This window comes from Haemaphysalis longicornis, unplaced genomic scaffold, assembly GCF_048455015.1.
Source record: "Haemaphysalis longicornis isolate Haplotype H1 unplaced genomic scaffold, Haemaphysalis longicornis Haplotype H1 scaffold_6, whole genome shotgun sequence".
NCBI classification, from domain to species: Eukaryota; Metazoa; Arthropoda; class Arachnida; order Ixodida; family Ixodidae; genus Haemaphysalis; species Haemaphysalis longicornis.
This window is the reverse complement of record NW_027526407.1, coordinates 107,658,114-107,678,591: the sequence shown is the minus strand read 5'-3', so window position 1 is coordinate 107,678,591 and position 20,478 is coordinate 107,658,114. Positions and strand designations below refer to the sequence as shown.

At 46.6% G+C, this 20,478-nt stretch overlaps 1 protein-coding gene across 3 annotated transcripts in view; it reads left to right on the top strand.

Moving 5' to 3' along the window:
• Window positions 1-20,478, top strand: part of LOC144141113 (protein O-mannosyl-transferase Tmtc3-like) — a 232,620-nt gene that overhangs the window by 148,215 nt on the left and 63,927 nt on the right. For all 3 annotated transcript variants that reach the window (XM_077672639.1, XM_077672640.1, XM_077672641.1), the window contains one exon: window positions 13,772-13,999. In XM_077672639.1, coding sequence (XP_077528765.1) covers window positions 13,772-13,999 — 228 coding nt within the window. The remainder of the gene's footprint in view (window positions 1-13,771; window positions 14,000-20,478) is intronic.

The window sequence follows — 20,478 nt, the reverse complement described above, 5'->3', positions numbered from 1 at the left end:
TAGGCACTTGGTGACTTGCAACACCACGGACCCGAGCACATGTGGGTTGGACCCACCCACGCCCCGGCTGTGCGTGGCTGAGCCGTGTCCGGGGAAAAGGGAATCCTGGTGGCTGAGCCAAAGCCGGGGTTGTTTTGGACCTTCATGGCCCCCCGGTAGAGGCAACACACCACTTTGGCCCCTGCTTCTCGCAGACGGTGCCCCCGGTCTGACCCGCCCGGGGGGAACCAGCCAGTCGCCTTTTCCTGCCTCCCTCTCAGCTCTTTCACCTTCCTGTCTTCTTTTCTACCCCTATCCTGTCATCTCTTCTTTTCCTCATTTCCACACATTTCCAGGCGGCGAGGGTTAACCCTGGGTAAGGAATCAACCTTGAGGACTTAAACAGGGTTATAGCAGCTATGTATGGCTAACGCGCATCTAGCGCGTTCCCAGGTTGGGCTCGGTGGTGGGCGGCCAGCATAGCTGCTGAATTGATTTCACTTGTTATGGCAACAAGATTTTCTGCATCCCATGATCGTCCTCCAAAACGGGGACGCAACGAAGCAGTCCAGCAGTTTTTCACTCCTAAAAAGTCAGAAAATTTCCTAAAGTTTCACGTCATGCACTGTGAAAAAGAAGGCTTGTCAATGAGACGTCTGTCACCATTCTTGGTAGCCAAAGTTCTAACGAATGAGCTAGGCGGCGGTTATAAAGTAAGCAAGCTGGGAAGCGGTGACCTTCTCCTAGAAGTACAAGATGCAGCTCAGTGTGCCAAGTTGACGAAAATAACCACTGTTGGCGACAATCCTGTGAGCATCAGTCCCCACCGATCCATGAACACTACCAGAGGTGTTATCTCTGATGAAGACTTTCTGAACTTGTCTGAGCAAGAACTCCTGGAAGGGTTCGAGGGCCAGAATGTTGTGAATGTTCAACGAATCAAGATACGTAGAGATGGGAAGGAAATTCCGACCAAGCATGTAATCCTCACATTCTCGACCAGTGTACTGCCCGAGTCTGTCGAGGCAGGCTACGTTAAAATCCCTGTGCGTTTGTATATTCCAAACCCCCGTCGCTGCTATAAATGCCAAAGATTTGGCCATGGTTCACTGAGCTGCCGAGGCAAGGCAGCATGTCCAAAGTGTAGCCTCCCCGACCACTCGTCTGACACCTGTGAAGCTCCACTCCACTGTGTAAACTGCATGGGAGAGCACGCCGCGTACTCGCGCTTGTGCCCGCAATGGAAGAAAGAAAAAGAAATAATTGCTCTGAAGTATAAGGAAAACATTACCTTTAGGGAAGCACGACAGAGACTGTTCCTGACACACACTAGCTTTGCCGATGTAGCGCGACGGGGGGCGGCGCTACACTCGGTTCGAGTTCCCCTTGGAACCCTCCCAGTGAGGCCCCAAGGGACACCCCAAGCCCCCTCAGTGCCGGTGGCTAAGGCCACTGCACATGCCACAACAGAAGCGTCAAGGGCTGCCCCAGCACCCCTTGATGCCAACGCTAGGCCCCTTGCTGGCACTGCACTGCCGGTCCCTGCTGAGAGGCAGGCTGCCGCAACCAGCCAGCCTAGCCCTGCTGACGAGGCTTCGCAAGAAGCCATGGACACAACGCCAAGCCCTCCGTTGCGTGGTACGCCGATAGGGCGCGGCACGTCACTCGACCGTTCAAAGCAAAAGACACCTAGGGTCACGGCTCCTGGGAAGGTGTCTTGAGCCTGGGAGGGTGACAGCATGGCACTTCCTTAATCCTTGTTCAGCATAAGCTGATGGTAACTGATAATGTAGTCCAATGGAACTGCAGAGGCCTCTTGAAAAACTTGGACGATATCTATGAATTGCTGTCACAACACCAAATAAGTATTATGTGTCTCCAGGAGACACACTTGAGGACGAACCAAACTAACTTCTTAAAGAACTACTCTGTATTTAGGAAGGACAGGGATGGCTGCATGCATCCCTCTGGAGGAGTTGCGATTATCGTGAAAAAATCAGTGGCATGCCAGTTCTTACCGCTACAGACCAGTTTAGAGGCTGTAGCCATACGAGCCATTATCTTTAATAGACTGGTAACAGTATGCTCACTGTACATACCTCCAGACCACGGGCTGTCCAGTATGGAGTTTGAAACATTAGTTGATCAGCTGCCAGAGCCGTATCTGCTAGTTGGGGATTGTAATGCTCACCACCCACTCTGGGGTTCTGCACGCACGGATGCTAGAGGACGCCTCGTTGAAAAGTTTCTGCTATCATCTGGAGCATGCATACTTAACAAGAAAGACCCAACATATTATAACACAACACATACCACGTACTCCTGCATAGATCTCGCCATAGCCTCTCCAGTTCTGTTTCCAGCACTCCAGTGGAAGGTCATTAATAACCTGTACGGAAGTGACCACTTTCCAGTGAGCCTCAAGCTTGTAGACAACAAACAAGACAACACTCCATGCCCACAAAAGTTCAAGGAGGAGGCCGCAGACTGGAAAAAATTCAAAGAGCTCTCTGAGTGTCACTATACACTTATAGACAACCTTGGTATTGATGAAGCTGCTGAGACTCTGACCACCCATATAATTGAAGCTGCGCTGAGGTCCATCCCCCAGACTTCTTCTAGTAGGGTTGCTAAGCCGAAACCTTGGTGGAATGATGATTGTAGGCAGGCCCGTAAGGAACAGAATAAAGCATGGGGTGTCTTGCGTAGGTGCCCAACGACTGAAAATTTGGTACTTTTCAAGCGGGCAAAGGCCAATGGCAGACGGATTCGGCGTATTGCGAAAAAAGAAAGCTGGAATCGTTTTGTGTCATCAATCACATCATATACTGACACGCGGAAAGTATGGAGGAGAATTAAAGCACTCCGAGGAAGTAACACTCTTACGTACCCTTTGGTCAGCACAAGTGGAGACACTTTACAAGACCAAGCGAATGCTCTAGGCAAGCATTTTGAGTATGTATCAAGCTCAGCTCACTATTCAAATAACTTCCTGAGACACAAGAATGCAGAGGAACGGAAGATTGTACGTGACAAACGGCAGTCTGAGGTAGGGTATAATTGCCCCTTCACTATGCAGGAGCTTAAAGTGGCGCTCACTACTTGTGGTAAATCATCACCAGGTCGAGACCGAATAACATACACCATGATTAAGCACCTGCACGACGACACGCTAGAAGCGCTCTTACTGTTGTTTAACAAGATCTGGCGTGCAGGGCAATTTCCAAAAGTGTGGAAAGAAGCTATTGTGGTGCCGATTCTAAAGGAGGGGAAAGATCCATCACTTGCAACTAGTTTCAGACCGGTCGCTTTAACCAGTTGCTTATGAAAGGTCTTCGAAAAAATGATTAACCGTCGCCTTATCTATTTTCTTGAGTACCATGGTATTATAGACAATCGCCAGGCGGGATTTCGCTCTGGTAGATCGACAGCAGACCACCTAGTGGCTATTGAATCCTACATCAGGGATGCATTTGTTCATAAGCAGCATTGTTTATCAGTTTTCTTTGACCTCCAGAAAGCTTACGACACAGCCTGGCGTTACGGTATTCTTTGCGATCTTCGCCGCCTTGGAGTTTGTGGAAACATGCTGAACAGTTTGAAAGATTACCTTTCGGAGCGCACCTTTCAGGTTAGGGTTGGAAATGTCCTCTCGAGGATGTTCGTCCAAGAAAATGGAGTGCCGCAGGGTGGTGTGCTCAGCTGCACCCTTTTTATTGTTAAAATGAATTCCTTAGGAACTGCACTGCCTCGCTCCATATCCTACTCGCTATATGTTGATGATGTGCACATTGCGTTTAAATCATGTAATATGTCCATTTGTGAGAGGCAAATCCAACTAGCTGCAAACAAACTTACAAAATGGGCAGATGAGAATGGCTTCTGTTTTAACCCAGAAAAAAGCACGTGTGTGGTCTTCTCTAGGCAGCGTGGTATCCGCCCAGATCCTGTTATTAAACTCAATGAAACACCCATAGCAGTAAAAAAGGAGCACAAGTTCCTTGGGGTTGTGCTTGATGACAAACTTTCATTCATTGCACACCTCAAACGCCTTAAAGTTAAATGTTTGGATACAGTCAGGATCCTGAAAGTCCTCTCACACCAGTCTTGGGGTACTGACACAAAGTGCCTATTGGCCTTATTCAATAGCCTTGTGAGGTCCCGCATCGACTACGGGTGTCTTGTTTATCAATCTGCCGCGAGAACAGCACTAAAGATGTTAGACCCTGTCTACCATCTTGGCCTTCGTCTGGCTACAGGCGCTTTCCGAACAAGCCCTGTGTTAAGCCTGTATGTGGAAGCCAATCAGTGGTCTCTTGAAACACAGCGGAAGTACACTGGGTTGAATTATGCTCTAAAAGTGACATCCTTGACCGGACACCCGAACAGCACTCTAGGTAACCAGGCAATCAAGCTTTTTGAAAAGCGACCTGCCATGGCTGAGCCATTCCTTCTGTCGGTGAGGGCACTGGCCGCAGGCCTGGGAATATCCTTCACTGACGCTCAGAAAACCAGCTTTGCTGACTTTGTCCCTCCATGGGATCTCTGCCCTATCTCTTATGATCTCTCTTTTATGAAGATTGACAAAAGAACCGCTCCAAAGGAATTAATTATGCAGCATTTTTTGTTTTTGCAGAACAAGTACAGAGCATCTGAGTTCTACACAGATGCATCCAAGTCAGCTGGTGCAGTATCATGTGCTGCACATGGTCCCAACTTTTCCACGTCAAAGACTATGCCTGAAGCCACATCTATATTCACTGCTGAAACACGCGGCCTTGTATTGGCTGTAGAATATATTATTGAGAACAATGTCCCAAAGTCAGTGATATTCACGGATTCTCAAAGTGCTGTGCAGGCTTTAGCGTCAGGAAAGTTACAAAAAAATCCAGTCTTTAATCAATTGCTAAAACTACTGTGCTCAGCCCACAAACAAAAACTTGAAATCACTGTCTGTTGGGTCCCAGGTCACTGCGGCATAGCCGGAAATGAGCAAGCAGACAGGAATGCTGTAACTGCAGCTCTTCGGAATGATCTAGATATTCAAAGCGTCCCGTACGAGGATCTTAAAGCGTACGTACGTAAGAGGCTGCGAGACCAATGGCAGGAAGATTGGAATGGGGAAACAGCAAACAAATTGCACATGGTAAAACCCAAGTTAGGTAGATCGATCTGTGAGAAACGAGACAGGATAACAGAGGTTACTCTCTGTAGACTGCGCATAGGCCATACCCATGCTACACATGCGTACCTATTGAAAGGAACAGAACAGCCACGCTGCTTGAGGTGTGGAGGGTCGCTGTCAGTCATTCACGTACTGGTAGAATGCAAACTACTTGAACCGCAAAGAAAGCTTCATTTTCCAGAATTGTACACACGCATGATCCCTCAACACCCATTGCTGTTTTTATCAGACGAGCCACTTTTCTCTACTAACCGTGTTTTTAAGTACCTCTCAGACGTAGATTTTTTAAGGTATGTGTCGTATCACCCGTGAGCCGAGCCACCATCGCACGCTAGGACCCGGTAGGGCCACTCATTGCTACCGCAAAGACGGGGGCAAGGGGTGCACGTAGAAAATGCCTGGCATAGTGTCAAATGTTTTTACTTGGCCCTCTACACCAATTCTTGGCCCTCTACACCAACAGAAATCTGAGATACCTTTTATTATATATTCTGTACTTTATATTCTCACTTGAATAATCCTCACCATAGTACTGGCGCTCTTTGGCCTTGATGCCCTTGCGCCAAGAAAACCTAACATCATCATCAAGAAAGTGGTTTAGTAACGCTGACGATGAACGTGTTATGTTTATTGGATGCTGATGGTTGTATGGCTTCTTGCTCTTAAATGTACATGATATTTTGCTGGTGCAACCTAGAATTTGCGTTTGTACTAGGGACAAGGGGAGGAGCGGGACTAGTGAGTTTACATTTTACAGCTTTTCAGTCGCGGTTTAGTTCACTGCAGAGGTTGGTGAAAATTATTTTAATTCGCAAATGCTCGCGCTTTTAGAGGCCGCGAAGAAATCGTATATGACCTTCAGTTTCCCCAGGAATCGCGCATAGTCAAATACATTTCTTTCCTTCCAATTTTGACACCATTCAGCTGAAAATCACCTATTGTATATAAATTTTGTTTTTCTAATCGCTATGCGTGCCGAATTTTGTCCAGTCAGTACGTATAGGCGGCAATCTTTTACTTGGCTGTCAACCTGGACTTAGACGATCTTCAAAGCCCCTAAGCTTTGATCCTTCTCTGTTGCTTATAGATTTCCAGCGGCGCTTTCCTCGGGGCTTGTCCCAAGCTTATTTTATTTTTTAGCAAGTTGATTCTCGTGTAGATTCTCTGTCCTCATTTATTCGCAGCGTTGGATTATGGTGGCTGTGACGGATTGAATTAGTGACGGTGATTCCTCCTGCGGGATAGCTACTACTAGTAATGTTGTTAAGGGCCTTCTTTACCGGGCTATCACTGTGTTCGTTGACCATAGTTCTTAGGAATCGAGAATGAATGAAGATGACACGAGCTAAATTCGCGAGACACACGAACTTCGTAGTGCAGTTCCCTTCTTATCTTGCCGTCGTGTGCAAGGGAAAGACGGCGTAAGCTGGCGCCTACCCAATCTTTTGCTGTTTGGCGTTTTTAACGCCCGTGTACTGTACCTGCGGTGATGTAAAGGCATACAGCAATGGAGTAGTCCGTTGGTGCTTCGTTTTCTTTCGGGATAAGGCTGAAATAGACCGCTGAGTGTATTGGCTTTTTAGAGCAATCGGGAGAATTATGTTAGCGTAGGAGCCTTAGTTTGATTGGTAAAAAGGAAGCACTGGGGAGAGAATGATGAAGCGTTTATGTACTGCCTTGGCGGCGTCAGCGGTTCGCGCTTTCGTGTTCGCGTGTTTATTTAGTGGTAGTAGCTCGATGTTAAAACAATACCTCGACAGCCTTAGTAAGTATTCATGCTAGCTGTTGATTCTGTAGTTTGTGAAGTACCCATCCTGAGATACTTTGGGAAGAAATTAGTTGACAGGAAAACAGGCGTATCCCGGAAACGTAACAGTCCTGTCTTTCGATGGGCACATTTTTGCTACCTGGCGTGGATAATTTATGTAAAAACAATAGGGCTTGACACTCCTATAACTTTCCTTGTTTCAGCGGTACCTTTAATGATTCCTGAAGCTGTCTCAGGGTGTGCACACTACATGGTGTTGACAACTGCCGTTACGTCATTGTTGTCAAGTTTTCTTGCTGAGGCCACGTGACACTAAGCGTTAAATGAAGCTTGATCAGCCCGTCAGGTCTTTCCCGGTCTTATAAAAAAAGGAAAAGTCAGCTTTAGTGAAATGCACCTTTTTTTCCCCGGACAAGCTATACCGAGTAGAGTAGTTCGGCCTCGCAAGATGGAGAAACTTCAAATTTCAGCGGGGACACCTGGAAAGCCTCTTCATAAAGATAAAATCAACACTCACAGCTTCTATCGAGTCGACGTTAGAAGACCCCGTAATGCGAAAGGGAAGAGGTGTTATCCGCGCATGACCACGGCTCTGCAGCGCTGTGCAGTTATGCGCGAAGCGGTTCCCGCCGGGCTGTGAGGCGGCTGTGATTTGGCACAAATGGGCCGTGAAGAGGAGCTCGACGTGGTGTTTTTGTGGATTCGCCGGTTTCGTGCTTTTCTGCCGTTTTTTCTTTCGAATGGCTGCAGGAAATGGTCTCTCAGAAAACAGCATGCCTATAGCGAAAGTGCACAAAGCGAGACCCTCCTCTTAGAGGTTGAGAGCTGTTGCGTGTCTCCCTCTTTTTTAGCTTCCGAAGCAATCATCATGATCTGTGGTTTCAGTGTGTTCGTTGCAGAATAACAACGTAATCTAATTGATATACGTTTACGTGAAGCGGTTTACCACGATTCTGTTTTTTTTCGGCATAAGAATGTTATATTCTGGCTGCGCCTCGATGTGCAGACATGGCCCGCGAGGTGATCGTGATTCAGAGAGCATCGCTGTTATTATCGCTATATGGAACTCGCCGTAACATGGCGCACTATGTACGTGCCTTTTTGCGTATTTCTTCGCTGCTGTGGCTCTCTACTTCTCTTCATTCTCACGCCGATGCTCCGACACCCTATGCCATGCATGCGACAGCTGCGTGCTCAACCATTGTATGCTTGGAAATTGAAATAGGCAGTTCTTCTCTGGCTGTAGAAGTGTCGAGTCGTGCCTGCGGCCCTGGCCGACCTTCTTTCCCCTGGCGGCTGCTGTGGGTCGTCACATTTGGCGCCCAATGCGGGGCCATGTATTTTAAGCGGTTACGTTTCAACGTATGTGGGATCTACGCTCTCTTCGACTAACCCTTCTGTCACCGATTGCTACAGGCTGATGTCATCCACGTTTTGTCAGCATAAAGTAGCCATCCATCGAAAGTTTCAAAACCATGCACGATGCCAGCAAGGCGGAAGCATACATAGCCGTTGTGCAAAGGTGGGAAGTTTGAGGGTAGAAGTTTAGGATATGCGCCGACAACTCAACAGCAGCCCCTACATCCTCACACACTTCAACAGTGCGTCAGCCGATATGGAATTGCACCTCGGAGCTACGAAGAACATGCTTTCACCAATGTTGTGCCGCCTCGACCAAACTGAAGCAAAGATTTTTCGAGCCTGTTCACCTGCGACAGGCAACGAGGACTCCGACACAAGCGCTTCAGACAGTCAGGCCACCACAGCCACAACCCCGGCCAAATCAGAAGCTACAGGGACTCCAGCCAAGGAAAGGGTGCCTCTTACTTCTGTTGCGGCTACTTCACTTCCACTGCTTGGAAACGACAGTACGGCTGGCTTTATCAAACAGAGTTTGGGTCCCACGAAGTTGCTAACGACATAGTCATCTTTCTGACCGTTTCGAAATGGCCACCGAAAGAGTTTATGTTGATGAGATGCCACCTCAAGACAGCGGACGTCCCAAATTGGGAAAAGCTTCAAGCAGGTTTTCGCAAACGCGACGACCTGGATGATGAAGCTGATACAAAGCAGAATAAGAATACCGCGTGAGCCAGCGTTCTGATGCACCGACTTTGCTTTCTCGTAATTGGAGACAATAGAGCATTGCAGCTACCCCGAGCAAGAAACTCAGAAATGCATGCTTATCCTGTCCAATCTTTCACTGAAAGCCAACAGGTATTTGTTCGACAATACTTTCGAATCTGTGAACCTAATGCTCGATTCGCTACTGCGTTTCGATGTAGTGTCATCAACTACAGTTAAAGGGTCAGCACTAACCCCGACTCTAAAGCCCACCGGTACAGTGCAAACTGCGCCAGCGAAAAAGCAATGCTCAACAGTTTCTCCCACAAAGAAACAGCCACCTGTCAGATCGTGAAGCAGCACTACTTTTTCTTCGTCTCCCCGAACATCTAGAAAGACTGCTGGGGTTTCGCCACCAGCGTCGCCTTCGCACAGCAGTTAGTGTTTAACTCCTCAACAGATATAGGTGCGTCGTCTGCAAAACATCTGGACATTTCGTCACGCCCTGTAGACAGTCGATAACAGAGCAGTTTCTGGGCTAGCAAGAGTGTTTCACCAGTGCCATCCAGCAAAAGGACGATGTGATGCCTATGAAGCCCGTGACAAGTCATCATTAGTGAAGCGTGTTGCATGACACACACGCGTGCGGAAAAAGCATCTATGTTTCCATTGAGGGAAGAACAATCACGGCACTTTTGGATTGAGGAGCAATGAGAAGCTTAATGAACGTTCCCTTGGCCCAGCAGCTCGGGCTACAAATAAAGGTCGTATTCTAAATCCCACCTCCACTTCATGTTCTTCCTCCACTCGGCTGAGCGGAGCATTCCGCACTGTAATTGTTGGGCAAATCGATTTCAAGGATCTTCTCCACAGGAGGCTGCAGTGGAGGAATAACTCAGAATATCAGGGTAAGCCACCTTCCCTGCACTTAAAATTAGCAGACGGCCAGTCACAGATACATTCACAAGAGGTGTCTGCGCAGATAGTTGCTGACAGTGAAGCATTCCGCCAAACCTTAATTGCAAAGAAAAAATCAGAAGACACAGAATGTTGATTTGGTAAATGTTTGATTTCCTAGAAGATAATTTACAAAGCAAAATTTTTCGGCGCACCTTGCAAGCGTTCCCCGATAGCAAAGTTCGAATGATTTAACAAGGCGCCGTGACTGTAGTGCTTTTGTACAAGAGCGCTCCCGGTGAAGTGGTGGGACTGTAGCAGACGACGCGCAGCTATTACCGCCTCTGGCACTCATTGCGCATGTGCCGCAAGATTCCCCCGGCGCCTGTAGAGGAGCTCCGAAGAGCGCTGCCACGCGCTCCGTGTTACCTCTAAGGGCGGCCACTGGACTGGACTGGAAAGGACTTTATTGAAACAAACCCTGCAGTAGGCAGGAGCCGGGTTACGGCTCCGCCTCGACGTGGCCTGGCGTCGCGTCTTCTTCTGCGACCCTACTCGTCACAAGACCGTTTTACGGAGCCCGTGCCTTTCGAGCGCGGCGAAGACCTGCTGGATGGCCCATGACTGGTCTGTCTTGCTTGTAGATTCGATGGCTCTCTGGAGTTCCTCCGGATACTCTTCGAAGTGCGCGCCGTCTGGGTCGGCGGCACAGTCCCACATGATGTGCCACCGGTTGGCCGGTCCTTTCTTACACACACTGCACTGATCACTCGGGTACTCGTCCGGGTACATTTGGTGTAAGGAGGCCGGCGACGTTGTGGGCGCTGTTTGGAGTCTTCTTAGATGTATCGCACTGTAGGCGGAATATTTCAGTTATTGTAGCGGTTTGACAGAGAATGAAGCATATATTTTTTGCGTAACTGGTAACTTTTAGCGCCTGTGAGACAGGCAGATAGGGGCGCATTTATGCTTGCGTTCAAGAGCATGTTTGTGGTGAACTTTTCGCTTGAACCTGGCACAACATGCGTGCTGTGGACACAGTGGGTTTTACTATGGTTTCAGCTACGGAAGTTTTTGATCGAGCTCGAAATGCTTAAAAACGTATCAACAGTTACTTGTGAACCACTAAATTTACTAGAGTGGGCTTAGTTTTGCAACGCTTGTGCGGTATCAGATTCTTCACTGTCCTAAATTGCTGTCTTAGTAACATTTTTCAACGCCTGAATTGTTTTTACAGCATTAATCTAATCTTTTGGCACATTTGAAGGAATTTCTGCTCGTGGGCCAAGCGTGCCACGCTATCCTTGCGACAGGCATGTTCATTTATATGAGGTTGTTCGCGGTTGTATGAGCACAACTAGCGCCAGAAGCATCCTACCCAACTCACAAGAAAAGACCACAAGCCTGATGGTGCTCACAGGTGGCAGTCCCGGAAATTGGAGTCCTGTAGTCGTAGCGAAGGCAACAAGCACCTTAAAAAGGCTCACTAATGGAAGCAGCGTGTTAAGAAGTATCTATGGCACCAATGATTCGCGTTTATTTTGTTCCTTTGAAATGTTAGTCGAGTCCTTGGATCACTCCACCCCTGAATACTGAGGAACTTATGAAAATCTCCGTCATCATCATCATCAATAACAACCACGACAACCTTACTATAATACACTGCAGGGCGAAGGCCTCTCCTAACGACTTCCAATCTCCCCGTCCCGCGCTGTTCTGCCGCATTCTTTTCCTCCGAATTTTTTTGTTTCGTATCCCCATCTAGTTATTAATCCAACGCTCTACTAATCTCGTCGAGCGAATTCGCCGTCGCCGAGGATTTTACCTTCATTTGACCGCAGCTACGCTGTACCCTTGACGACGCGTCACATGACTCCGCCGCCGACAGACGCTCCCGTGACAGCCGCATTCGCTAGCCGGCCGGTGCCTGTACGCCAGTGCAGGCTTGGCGTTTGCGCTCTCCACACCTGGGTTGCCGCCTGTCCACGTGACTCACCGCGTGCATGAGATTTTGGCCATGGATGAGAGCGGTGCCGGGACGCTTTGTGTTCCCTGAGCGTTCGCAAGAGGTGCAGGCTGAATCCTTCGATGGGAAACGGCGACTGACTAGCCCAGGAATATTGCAGGGCGAGCTGCTTTACTGGAATGCCAAGCGCGGAATGCTAGCGTCGGCGACTAAGGAAGAGCGAGCCGTTAGGCTCGGAAAACGCCATAAAGGAGTCTGAAACTGTAAACAACGGCAAGCTTTGTACAAACACTACAATAATTACAGCTAAAACAAAGGCTAACCAAGCGACTTCACCAGGCTAAGCCAAAGTTTCGGTTGGGTTAGATGAGGTAGCTGACTAGGCCAGAGTTAGCTTAACTAAGCGGTAGCCATTTATTTGGTCTTTCGCTTTTGCTAGACCCGTCTATCGGTATCCATTCTGCTGCTGCTACCTTCTTGTAACATATGTATTTATTTTCGTATCTTGCTATTGCGCTTTAGTGCCGGTATGTGACGGTATGTGGAAACAAGCGAAATAGAAAGTGATTGTGGATAAGCGTACAAACGTGTGCATTCGGAAGATGTGAACGAATATTTTCGCCTTTATTTAACACATACTGTTCATTTAGTTTTCTTTCTGGTGTATTCTCTAAATATTAACATAACCGATGAATCGTCAAGCCAGCTAGTTTATGGGACAAATATAGCGCTAACATGGACGAACGCGCATACAGCAAGATGCACATGCAGCCGTATACAGTCTAGTCCATTTAAAACAATATTCAAGTGCCAAGTAAATCCTATCGTTATAAACGGTAATTGTTATAAGCGGTTTGCGAAATAAAATGCGGAACATAGCTCAAAACATTTTATTCGCATTCCAGCAAGGTCGTACTACTACTAATTTGTGGAAAATAAGCCACAGTCGGTCAACTTTGTTTGCTGCGTGTGAAGCTAGCGCAAATCTTTTCCAAGAGTATCTATAGGTGCTTCACCTCTGAGGTAAATGTCCTTGGCGGAAACAAAGTCCCCGAGAGACTGTGTCACGCATTGGGCCTCCTACAAAGACTCTACCTGAGTAGGCTGCGCAACCGCGTCGTTCACTGTTACACTTTTGGTGCACAATATGACCGGATTCAATCGTTATATCCGATATCGTGGCACTGGAGCATTGTAATAAGCGGTTTATTTTACCATAGAAAGAATACAAAAGTTGACGGTGCCATAGCTGTTCATCGTTATATTCTATATATTGTAATAAACGGTATCGTTGTCAGTGTACTCACTTTGTACTCACTTTGTACTCACGGTACAAACTTTGTTATCGTCGGCGTTAGCGGTATTTTCTCGCTTCAGTGCATCTCAACAACCCCCAACCCGCACCCTTGATATTGATGGTGTTATAAAACTTATCCGACTCGAGCCCGTTTGTTAAGGATGAGTAATTTTCGTCGGTAACGGACACATAATTGTTGTGGTACTCATTTTATCCTAGTTTGTAACTAAAGAGCACGTCTAAGGATGCAGTGATGGAAGAGGGAAGTACATACTTTCAATACGTGGGGGCTGTATGTATATGGTTAATTCTATTAGTATGAACTGATTATGCGCAACCTATACTTGTATTCTTTCCAATTAACTTTCGTGAGATTTCCGACCTCTATACATCAAGCGGCGCTTGCGTATCGTGTTCGGGGATTCGTACTGTGATCAGCTACAGAGTTCTCTGATTTAGCATTGTTTTATTTATCTTTCAAGTGCAGCAGCAGGTGTGGAGTAATCATCTGGCTTTATTTCGCTTTTGTGGACTTCACTGACGCGTGAATGTCATTGTTCACTTTATTTTGTCGTTTTAACAGCAAAGGGCACGTCTTTACCCTTTCCTTCACAGACATGCTCCTCTCCCGGACGTGAACCAATATGGCGCCGATCTCGGCACGTCGGTTGGCGTTGGTACCTGGTCGTCGGCGCCCTTTCGTGGCTGTGCTATGCAAACGCACTAGGCTGCGGATTCGTCTTCGACGACGCCTCAGCGGTGCGCGACAACAGGGACTTGAGGCCATCCACGCCCATTGGCCGCCTGTTCGCTAACGACTTCTGGGGGACGCCTATTCACAAGGTAGGCCAATACTTTTGGTAATGTTAGTAGTGGGTACAATAATAAGCCCCAGCCTCACTGATCGGTCTCACAAGTGCAAAAACAATGGGGATCTTAGACAAAAGAAAATTTAACTAGGTTTGCAGATGAATAATATTTGGAGCCTCTTTAGCATCTAGCGTACTGGGACTCTGGCGTTGTTTTCTCTTATAGGAGAAAGATATGCAGTTCATACTGCACAACACCATTGTAAAGTTTTTGAAGCTTTTTAAACATTACCGTTGGCATAGGTACGCTTGCGCTGGCTTTAGAGTTAATGGGCAATGATAATATAAATAGCGTATTTTATGGGGCTGGAAATTTAAAAAGAAGTGCTAGTATGGATAGCAAGCCGCCCCACGCGATGGTTTACATAATAGGCACAGCTGCAAAATGTGCAGCTAGGTAGTACCCGCAATCCTGAATGGCATTTTTATGCAAATTATGTTTGTATTCTGTGTATGTATTCAGTCTATTTTCATCAGTGCTCTGCGTGTATTGTGTATTTTTTGTGACTTCGATGCATTCATGTTTAAGTATTACACCTATTTTCCTCAGTGTGCCACAGGTATTGTGTATATGAATTTTTTTGGGATGCTTCCCGTGCTTGTACCCTTCAATGAGCTTCCAGCATTTAATTATTAATTAATTAATTAATTAATTAATTAATTAATTAAAACGTTGGCTTTGACCAGGGGTGCCTTCATCACGTTAAGGCCAAATTTCAATGCCGATACTGTGCATGCTCTAATCACTTTACCTCATACCGACGTGTGAAGGGCACATTGTTTAATACTATACTGACTTTATAAAATTCACCTAATTAAGAACTGCTGCGTTTCGAGCGCTATTCTGACATTGGTAAATACATACGCAGTTAATAATTCTTAGTCAACTTGCAAGAATATTTCGGCCGTAGTCTCATCCAAATTATTTGCGCTTTGGTAGGCTTATTCTACATATTTAGGTTAATTTTGTGGTGAACTCTTTTTAAAACACGGTCAATTACGCTTCTGTAAAATACGGCTACACTTTAAGGAAGTATGTATTGGACGGGCCATTCCCGATGACAGACAGTTGTGCGTTCGTGCACAGCGAATCGGATGCGAAACTTGATTGTTTTGGTTCTATCAGCCACGATTCATCCGCGGTGTTGCCAGACAACACCTGTGTACCAACAGGACAGAGAAAGGTGCGCCACCTCACGCCTGGACCTGTACAATGATTTTAAGGGGACTTTTAAAGGGGATAGCCTTTCTTGGGATACTTGAACGCAAAAAGTTTGGTCTGCCAGCCTGTATATGTGCATGCCTGTCTGGCGCTCGATTCAGCCTCTCGGCCAAAGTGAAAGCAAATAGTAAACAAGACGTTTATACAGACGAAACCATTTTTTAGATATAAATCAGGGGGCAGTGTTCATTCTTGTCAACAGTGTTAAGCGCAAACAAAACATTCTGCATATAACCGGCAGAAAATCAATATGTAAGTGATGTTTGCAGTGTACCTTTATGAAATTTATGAAAATTTACAATGATGCCTGACTGCTGAGATAACAAATGAAATACTACGACCGCAGTAGAAAACATTTGGTCGTACAAAAAGTCGCGGTCTGCCACTGTAACTGGAGAACAACTTTGTGTGTTTCTCAGGGCCAGAGAGGGGCGGCGCGGCTATTGTCAGCAGAAATATTTGCGTGGTTACGTTGCGCGGTTGGTGCTTCTTGCCGCCATTACACGGCGTCGAATTTTATTGTGTGCGGAGTTGACATAGCTGTGGAAGGGATGGCGCCAGTTACGCGATTTTCCATCCCTGAACAACCATGCTATTGGTGATGAAGTGGCAAGTCTAGACGCGAAGAAATGCCCCCAAAACGCGAGGAAAACCTTGAGAATGACATTTCGGCGGATAAGTGTACGCTTGCCGCCGCCCGTCGTCGCAAGCGTGCCCAAGAAACGTCCGAGCAACTTGCCGATTGGCTAGTGAAAGACCGTGAGGCGAGCTGCACCCGGAGCCAGCGGGACACACACCATCCGCGGATTCTGTTTTCGGACCTTTCGAGGAAAACGCAGGAAAAATGAAATCTCTCTAAACAAACCTCCATGGCACTTGTGCCAGGACGGATATGGTAGAAAAAGATGAGATTGATGTGTCATCACATCAATCTCAGCGCCAATGTAATACTGAAGGAAGAACATTTCAACCAAGCAACGTGGCTTTTTTTTTTTTTTTGGTCCGTGTTCCAAGCCCGCCGTCCTCTGTGGCCGTTGTGACTTCAAAAACGCAAGAAACCTCACTGGCGAACGAAAGCCTGTGGGGTTTTCAATGTTTCAGGTTACGATTGTCGTAATGACACGATTCTAACGCGCGCCCGGTTGTAAGACTCAGATAAGTTTACTTATGAAAATTCTAAAAAAATAATTTTACACCGATTCTACCGCGCTGTGTGAAAGACGCGGCACTGCGTACATTCTAGGAGAAATTTTATTTGCCACACGCAACCGGTGAAAAGAAATTGTTTGTGCTTTATAAACTGCCTCCTGCAGCTCCACCTGACAATAAAACGAAATCGGGCAACACGAAAAGCCGACTGCGGTTTCGTGCCCGATGGGAACGCGCACTCAAATTTTAAAACTACTTTCAGTGACAAAAAGGTACGTGTTATATACTGCAAATACGGTATTTCGTGCCCACAAGGCGTTTCCGTGGTACTAAAACTCGCACGAGGGGGCTGAAATCTGTTTGTCCTGGCGATAAGAATAACGAGGCAGTGAAAGAGGGCGAAGGGGCAGGTGAAAGTGGGATGTGCTTGGCAGGCGGCAGGTGCTTCTTCGTTACGTGGGTGGTGTCATTCACCTCACAGCGTTGTCAGGGAAAGTGAAGCCACCAATTTTTACTTTTTCTTCCCTTGGTGTAATAAATACAGTCCTGCAGCCTCTGCGCAAATGCTAATCAAGGCTTGTCGCGATCGTGGACACGCGGTAAGGTCTTTCTTGTGGGTTACTCGCGGTCTATAAAGGCGTCGTTGCGGCGGTCCGGCTACGTGTACGGAAGGTAGGGCGATCTATCAACGATCGATTTTGCGAAGACGCCAACTCAATTACGGGCGCTACCACAAACACGAAGCTATGGCTCACGATGTCTCCCTCGCTTATGCACGCCTGTATTGACTGGTTGTGGCAGCTACGTTATTAGATTGCCTAACGATCATTGATCGATCCTTCCTTGGTGACATGGGAGGAATTGGCTTACATACCGGCTAAAGTCTGGGTATTGCAACTTCACCTGCACAAATTTACGCATTGCTTCCTTCCGCTCGGCGGTCGTAGTCAGCTCTTACTTGCTGCGTGTACAGATGACTTGTCGGCCATCCTACATTACGTCTAGCACTACAGGCAAGTGAGCTGACGTTGTTGCCGTTGAAAGGAGCATCCGCTGGATTTCTGTACGGCTGGAACGATTTGTAGAGAAAGCAGCTGACTTGGACCAATGGGCGGGCGGGCACAGAACCGAATTGTCGGGTGTGCTGAGATAGAGCAAATCGATAACCGTTTCGCTCAATGATGGGATGCGCTAACATTTAGACCAGGATAAACCACACACTGTTCGTCGAATGCTGAGAATTAATCAATGCATCAGCATGTCCAATGTTAGGGATGGACCTGATAGATCATAAAACAGCGATCTGAACCTTGGCCCTTCAGGACGGCCGTCTCAACGACCTGATAGGGCGGGTCGTCGTGTTTGAAATTGTCAGTTGCGTGTAAACTCTGTTTAGGTACTTTTTATATGACGATAAGGCTGTCGCGTGCGCCTTATCCAATATGTGACGCACGGTCATTAGAATTACTGCCCTCCGGTTTACTTAGTGATGAAAACGCGTGCTCGCATTACAATACATGCGCGAGAAAAGGCATGATGAAATAACTAGTGGGAGCAAAGGCGAATAATATTGCCTAAGAATTAACAGTCGTACTTCCGAAAGGCAATCAGAGGAAAGTACTTGGTTACTTCACTCACAGCAGAATGAATGCTTGGTGGTCTTGTATTCGTATTTTCGACTGCTGCAGTTGTATGCCCTGCCTTGTCGTAATCGTAACTCTGTAAATTAGTTATGTTTATAATTGTAAGGGCACCACTGCTGGCGCCTCGCAGAGAGCCAGAATTCAGAATTTGCATAGAAGTCCAGGTAATTTGGTTCCGAAATCGTTCGTTGTATATGCCCTGAATACATAGTACGTAGTCCTTGTAATGGTACAAGGAGGTGTTTTGAAGAACCAGCTTAGTGCAAGCGATACACATCGAGAACAAGAGACGATGACAGGATAGCGTTCTCGCGACAGGCGTTTTCCCATCCAGAGCAAACAGACAGCTAACCCTCCAAAACTGGAATAACGTTTCTTTCATTCATTATACTGTCCAAAGTGGTTACTTGGAAAAAAGGAAAACCTTGTCCGAACCAGGTCGTTTCTTGTCGTTGTGCATTGCTGGCATTGTAACGCTTTTGCAAACAGAATCAACGCTAAATTGTATAGATGTGTCCGCCGTAAAGCTTGGCGGCGTGCTCCCGAATTGCTAAGCTGTGTGCAAAGGTATACCTCTTTTTAATGCGACAGTGTTATCAGGCTTATTGCGTCATTTTTTGGTGCCGCTAGTTGCTTTGCAGCTGCCTCGGTTATCAGCCGCCCTTACAAAAATGGATTTTGAGTTTCAATTCTTTTCCTGTTGAGTTTTAATTGAATCAACAGAAACTTAATTCAAACTCAATTGGCTATTGAGATGTGTCAGTAGAAACTCAAAAGGATTTGTATTGAGAAAAAGCAATACAAAAATAATTGACACCAGTCTATTGAAACTCTTTGGAGAACCAATTGACAAAACTCATCAGGCTGAAACATACACTTTGAAGGGCTATTTTTTTCAGCGCTGCCCACTGTGTCTGCTGAATTAAGACTACTAGGTTACTTTTATGTTTTTTTATTATACATTGACATTTCTATTGAGTGCAGTCAATAAAAAGTCAACAAGGTTTCAATGGACAAAACTCAACGGAATATCAAATGACTTCGTTTAATTGAAACTCAATAGAGTTTCTACTGACAAAAATAAAGTAAAATTGAGAGTCGAGCTAGTTGGTGCTACGTTGTTTAAATATATACCAGTGTCCTTCTTTTTTGTCCATGTTTTATGGTTCGAGCTTAATTTTCAAAGCTAATAAAACTCCTTAGGCCAGTAGCCTTTACCAGCAGCATCTTCGATTGATTGATTGATTGTAGGGTTTAATGCGCCGACGCAACGCAGACGATGAGGCGCGCCGTAGTGGAGGGCTCCGGATTAATTTTGACCACCTGGGGATCTTTAACGTGCGCCGAAATCTCGCACACACGGGCGTTTTTGCTTTTCGCCTCCATCAGAAAAGCGGCCGCCGCGGCCGGGAATCGAACCCGCGACCTCGTGCTCAGCAGCGCAACGCCTGGCAGCATCTTCGCCCAAATAATAATTATACCTGCTAAGTGGGGAAATCAATTATATTGGACAATTTTTGACTGCATTTCCTCAAATACTGCCGCAACATGCTTTGCACAAAACAATGGAAATAAACATTGACAAAACTCTAGTGACTCATCTCTTCTGGCACGTGACTCCCGCGGAATCGTTTCCTTGCTATAGCAGCGCATTTTCTTCTTTATACCTTAGCACGCATTGACATAATGAGTGAGCAATCTCCACTACTGCTGCTAAGCTTCCGCTTTAGCGGCAGTGGACATATTCGAAGTCAGTCTTCCGGGAAAGTTGGAGCGGAATCATGAAGCATGCATATCTCGCCGGGAAAAAACGGAAAGGCGGGGGGGGAGGCTACACATCTCGGGTCCCAGTTCTGGGGACAAAAAAAAGTCGTCACTCCCCCTACCTCTTTTCACACATACAATGCTGTGATACCTTGTGTTCCGGGAAGGTAGGTGGGGAGGAGGTACATTTAAAACGCGATTCAATCTGCTACATCTACAAAAGGCATATGTGACATCGCATCCTAGTGCGATGATTCAGTGTTTTTCTGTGGAGGCACGATACTAACAGCGCTGTTTTGCAGAAATGAATACTTATCTCACAAACCCAAACGCACAAGAATATTCCAGTGACGAAATTGTGCCTATAAACACTCAGAAAAAAAAACAGCAAAACTTTGGTGTAAATCCCTAAACTTCGAAAAAAGAACAATTAAATTTTTGTACACAGCGAACTTTTAAAACAAGCGAACGCAGGCTTGGCCTCATCGTCGTTCACTCGTGAACTTCATTACTCCAGTTATCCCTCGCGCACCCCGCCGTGGTCTGAGCCCAAGGACGCGAGTTCTATTCCCCGTCATACATAACTTTCCTTGAGGATACCGTGAACTGTCTATGATAACAACAGTAGAACAGCAATGTGGAATGCAGAGAATTCCACAAGGAGCAAACGCGCAT